The sequence below is a fragment of the Mustelus asterias genome, chromosome 2 (assembly GCF_964213995.1).
Source record: "Mustelus asterias chromosome 2, sMusAst1.hap1.1, whole genome shotgun sequence".
Taxonomy (NCBI): Eukaryota; Metazoa; Chordata; class Chondrichthyes; order Carcharhiniformes; family Triakidae; genus Mustelus; species Mustelus asterias.
The window spans coordinates 159,136,975-159,142,974 of NC_135802.1; the positions used below are offsets into that span (position 1 = coordinate 159,136,975).

Below are 6,000 nucleotides of genomic sequence, written 5' to 3' on the forward strand. Positions count from 1 at the left end.
AATATTTAATTTTTGTCTGGAAAGCCAGGGTATTTTGCAGCTCTATTATTGGGGATTAGATTTGCCGCTTCTGCAGCTGCCAGGAGCTTGTCAGATGCTTAATGTGGTTCTAAGTTAGGAGCTAATATGGAACGCTCATTACTGACCCCAAACTACTTACAGCAAAGAGATGACGCCTCGAGTTTATTAATGTTCGGAGGTTTAATTGCACTGAGGGGAAGAGAATACCTCCAGGACTCGATAGATGGACAGGGACTTTGTTCTTTGGAATTTTTGTGTTTAAATAAAGTGTCTCACTGATAAGAGGTGCTGTAATTATGTTATTGTGAAGGTCGCTTGTCCTGCATATGGTGCAATATTTATCCGCAAATTAAACGTGAACAAAATATGTCTTTCAAGGAGAGACATGGCTCCAAGTTCACTGTTTTGTTGGAAGTCGGTCTCCAATGGAAAGAAGGGCGAAAGGATGGTTGAGTTTCTTCAAGTGGGGTAGTGGAAGCAGATACAGTAGTGACTTTTAAGAGGCATCTTGACAAATACATGAATAGGATGGGAATAGAGGGATATGGTCCCCGGAAGGGTAGGAGGTTTTAGTTAAGTCGGGCAGCATGGCCGGTGCCGGCTTGGAGGGCCGAAGGGCCTGTTCCTGTGCTGTAATTTTCTTTGTTATTTGTCATCAGTAGATTCTTAATTCCAGATATTTCTATTGAATTCAAATTCCACCATCTGTCGTGGTGGGATTCGAAACCTGGTCCCCAGAACATTAGTTGAGTTTCTGGATTAATAGTCTAGCGATAATACCACTAGGCCATCACCTCCCCCATGTTAATATAGTTAATGTTTGGGATTGTTGGGGGGATTTCCATTACTGGAGGAGGATGGATTAGTTCCATTTTTTGATGCCATAAAATTGTTTTGAAAATGATTGGAAATTTCAACAGCAATCTGGGTTGAATGGAAACTTAATCGTTATTATAATCCGAAGGCCCAAACTCCTGGTGTTATCACACAGAAACTAATTTATCTGTTTAACGGACGTAAAAATGGAGCTGCTCTTTGTCTGTAGCCATTTCCTGTTGGTCAGGCATTATAAGACCATAAGACCATAAGCCATAGGAGCAGAATTAGGCCACTCGGCCCATTGAGTCTGCTCCGCCATTCAATCATGGTTGATATTTTTCTCATCCCCATTCTCCTGTCTTTTCCCCATAACCCCGGATCCCCTTATTAATCAAGAACCTATCTATCTCTGTCTTAAAGACACTCAATGACCTGGCCTCCACAGCCTTCTGCGGCTATGAGTTCCACAGATTCACCACTCTCTGGCTGAAGAAATTCCTCCTCATCTCTGTTTTAAAGGATCGTCCCTTTAGCCTGAGGTTGTGCCCTCTGGTTCTAGTTTTTCCTACTGGTGGAAACATCCTCTCCACGTCCACTCTATCCAGGCCTCACAGTATCCTGTAAGTTTCAATAAGATCCCCCCTCATCCTTCTAAACTCCAACAAGTACAGACCCAGAGTCCTCAACCATTCCTCATACGACAAGCTCTTATTCCAGGGACCATTCTTGTGATGTTTTTTATATTTTTATAATATTATATTTTGTATAGTAATATTATAGTAATACCGTCTGTGTGGAGTTTGCACATTCTCCCTGTGTCTGCGTGAGTTTCCTCCGGGTGCCCCAGTTTCCTCCCACAGTCCAAAGATGTGCGAGTTAGGTGGATTGGCCATGCTAAATTGCCCTTCAGTGTCAGGGTGACTAGCTAGGGTAAATGTATGGGATTATGGAATAGGGCCTGGGTGGGATTGTGGTTGGTGCAGACTCGATAGGGTGAATGGCCTCCTTCTGCACAGTAGGGATTCTATGATCCTAAGACTATATTTTTATTACATTATATTTTTCTCTAATTTCCAGAACGGCCAAGAACTGCAAGTCCAGCGTGTCTCCACTTTGAGACCGTAACGTCAGGAGCATTTGGTCGAAGCGAACACGCATTTCCTTGTCAGAAATACAGACTCAGCTACTGGACTGTGCTCTGGGTACCTTGCAGTTAGTGTGTATAAAAGTGCAACTATTTCCGATTCTGCGTTTCGAAGGTCGGAAGAGCAACAATTCACCCGGGGAAAATGAGTGCCCCAAAGGCAGCGAACAATTATTTAAAACAAAAGGATACTCGATTGAGGCAGTCATGCTCCTGTTAGTTCAAACAAAATGATATTTTGATTAAAAGTTCCCAATTTTTCCTCGGTTGCATTTGTCAGACTGTTAATGAGCAATGATAATGAGCAGCGTCGGAAGGTAAGAGCTAAAAAGTCTTCAGCATCTGATTCAATCAATTTCTTCTGGGGTAGCACAGTGGCACAGTGGTTAGCACTGCTGCCTCACAGTGCCAGGGACCCGGGTTCGATTCCCAGCTTGGGTCACTGTCTGTGTGGAGTTTGCATATTCTCCCCATGTCTGTGTGGATTTCCTCCCACAGTCCAAAGATGCGCGAGTTAGGTGGATTGGCCATGCTAAATTGTCCTTCAGTGTCAGGGGAACTAGCTAGGGATTATGGAATAGGGCCTGGGTGGGATTATGGTTGGTGCAGACTTGATGGGCTGAATGGCCTCCTTCTGCACAGTAGGGATTCTATGATTCTAAGATCATCAATCTATGATTCTCCCCCATTCCCCCCAAAATAAATAGTTTGTTCATACAAATACAGTCCAAAGGATTTCAAATAGAATATTATAGCCAGTGCAATAAAGTTCAACTCTTCTCCACACAGCATGTTCCACTCTTGAGTTGTCTCCATGTCAGGCCGACAACTCAAGGGATCCTGGACAGTTTCCAGCCCTTTGATGACCTTTGCCTGAAAAGCCTTAGAGGGAGGCCTTTCTCCATAGCGACTTTGTGATGGCAGTCTCAAGTTTTAGTGCTATCCATTTGGTGGGACAACGAAACAATGTCCCAAAGAAAACAGTGAAGATTGTTTTCTTAACTTGCTGTGCGTTAATAGCATGCAATGTTTAACCAGTTTTCTGCTGTTTTAGCAGAGGTAGTGAACCCTTTATGTTGTGTTACGTCAGTGTCATATTTGAATGCTTTGTGACTCAGGACATCAGGCCCATACACGCCGGTTCTAATTGCTAAATGGGCTGATTCCGCTGTGAAAATAGCAATTTGAGACTTCAGCTGAACTTGCTAACAGCATGATTATCGAGCAGTTTTCAAGTAATTAAGTAATATGGAAGTTGTGTAGCTGCTTTGAACTTCAGTTAGCATTTAGTACACTTGTGCATTCTCCTTCGTCCTGATTTATCTCTGGAGCAAATTTTTTCATCTGAAATTCCCAGCTTGGGTTACTGTCTGTGTGGAGTCTGCACATTCTCCACGTGTCTGCGTGGGTTTTCTCCGGGTGCTCCGGTTTCCTCCCACACTCCAAAGATGTGCATGTTCGGTTGATTGCCCCTTAGTGTCAGGGGGATTAGTGAGGGTAAATGCATGGTGTTATGGGGATAGAGCCAGGGTGGGATTGTGGTCGATGCAACCTGATGGGCCAAATGGCCTCCTTCCGCACTGTAAGATTCTATGATTCTATGATGAAATTCTCAGTAATTCTTGACTCTGGTTTCTTCCCACACACCAAAGATGTGCGGGTTAGGTGGATGGGCCATGCTAAATTGCCCCTTAATGTCCAGAGATATGCGGGTTAGGTGGATTAGCGGGACTGCAGGTGGACAAGTCCCTGGGCCCGGATGGAATGCATCCCAGGGTACTGAAAGAAATGTCAGAGGTAATAGCGGATGCATTAGTGGTTATTTATCAAAATTCGTTGGATTCTGGGGTAGTGCTGGCGGATTGGAAAACGGCTAATGTTACGCCGCTGTTTAAAAAAGGAAATAGACAAAAGGCGGGTAACTACAGGCCAGTTAGCTTAACGTCTGTAGTTGGGAAAATGCTGGAATCCATCATTAAAGAAGAAATAGCAGGCCATCTGGATAAGAATGGTTCGATTAAGCAGGCACAGCATGGATTCATGAGGGGAAAGTCGTGCTTGACGAACTTGTTGGATTTTTATGAAGATGTGACTAGTGCGGTTGACGGAGGGGAACTGGTGGATGCGGTGTTTTTGGATTTCCAAAAGGCGTTTGATAAGGTGCCTCACAAAAGGTTGCTGAAGAAGGTTAGGTCACACGGAGTTGGGGGTAGGGTGTTAGCGTGGATTGGGGATTGGCTATCCAACAGGAAGCAGAGAGTCGGAATAAATGGGTGCTTTTCTGGTTGGCGGATGGTAACTAGTGGCGTGCCGCAGGGATCGGTACTGGGGCCTCAACTATTTGCCATTTATATAGACGATCTGGAGGAGGGGACTGAGTGTAGGGTAACAAAGTTTGCAGACGACACAAAGATAAGTGGAAAAGTGAATCGTGTGGAGGGCGTAGAAGGTCTGCAGAGAGATTTGGACAGGCTGAGTGAGTGGGCGAGGATCTGGCAGATGGAGTATAACATTGACAAATGCGAGGTTATTCACTTTGGAGGAAATAATAGCAAATTGGATTGTTATCTAAATGGAAAAAAATTACAACATGCTACTGTGCAAAGAGACCTGGTGGTCCTTGTGCATGAGTCGCAAAAACCCAGTCTGCAGGTGCAACAGGTGATCAAGAAGGAAAATGGGATGTTGGCCTATATCGCAAGGGGGATAGAATATAAAAGCAGAGATGTCTTGCTGCATCTGTACAGGGCATTGGTGAGGCCGCAGCTGGAATACTGTGTGCAGTATTGGTCCCCTTATTTGCGGAAGGATATATTGGTCTTGGAGGGAGTGCAGAGAAGGTTCACCAGGTTGATACCAGAGATGAGGGGTGTTGATTATGAGGAGAGACTGAGCAGATTGGGTTTGTACTCGTTGGAATTTAGAAGGCTGAGGGGGGATCTTCTAGAGACCTATAAGATAATGAAGGGGCTGGATAGGGTAGAGGTGGAGAGATTCTTTCCACTTAGAAAGGAAGCTAGAACTAGAGGGCACAGCCTCAAAATGAAGGGGGGTCAGTTTAGGACAGAGTTGAGGAGGAACGTCTTCTCTCAGAGGGTGGTGAATCTCTGGAATTCTCTGCCCACTGAAGTGGTGGAGGCTACCTCGTTGAATATGTTTAAATCACGGATAGATGGATTCCTGATCGGTAAGGGAATTAGGGGTTATGGGGATCAGGCAGGTAAGTGGAACTGATCCACTTCAGATCAGCCATGATCTTATTGAATGGCGGGGCAGGCTCGAGGGGCTAGATGGCCTACTCCTGCTCCTATTTCTTATGTTCTTATAAATGTGTGGGATTACTGGGATAGGGCAGGGGGAGAGGGCCTGGTTAAGATTCTCTGTCGGAGAGTCAGTGCAAGCTCTATGGGCCGAATGGCCTCCTTCTGCACAGTAGGGATCCTATGGTACGTGTGCACTGTGCGCTGGTGTGGATGTCACAATGTAACTGGAGCATTAACACAGCAATGGTGGAAGGTTAGATCCATAGCGCCTTGTCTCATAAAGTGACATCCTATAAACTGATGGGAAAGTTCAGAGAGAAAATATATTTGATGTTCTCAATTTTGAAGACATAATGTTTTAGCTCTATCATTTTGAATGTCACCAGACCCCTTGAGTCAAGCACTGTCTTCACCTCTCCCTCCCAAACACCTACATGGAATTCGAATGTGGCATAGTGATAATACAGGAGTGGCTGTGGATGATCATCGGAACTTATGGACAAAATTACACTCAGGCTCCACCATTGATCAACGATTTTTGATTTCCAATTTGAAGGATTCACCAAGATGAAAATGAGAGACTGTTGCGGCATGATTGCTGGGCTCCTTCAACACTTGATTTCAACCACGGTTACTTACAGAGTCTATAATTTTGCTCATATCCAGCGATGCTTTAAATGAGTCTGAATGGTTGTGTGATCTGCAGTAATGCTTTGGACAGGAGCTTCGACTGGCAGTGTGCTCGATTATCTG

The 6,000-nt window shown here is 44.8% G+C and overlaps 1 protein-coding gene across 1 annotated transcript in view; it reads left to right on the plus strand.

The window, feature by feature from the left end:
• Positions 1-2,251, plus strand: part of LOC144480344 (uncharacterized) — a 54,797-nt gene extending 52,546 nt beyond the window's left edge. Inside the window, exon 6 of the mRNA XM_078199731.1 lies at positions 1,918-2,251. Within this exon, the coding sequence (XP_078055857.1) occupies positions 1,918-1,957 (40 nt within the window). The 3' untranslated portion in view covers positions 1,958-2,251. The remainder of the gene's footprint in view (positions 1-1,917) is intronic.
• The last annotated feature ends 3,749 nt before the right edge of the window (positions 2,252-6,000 follow it).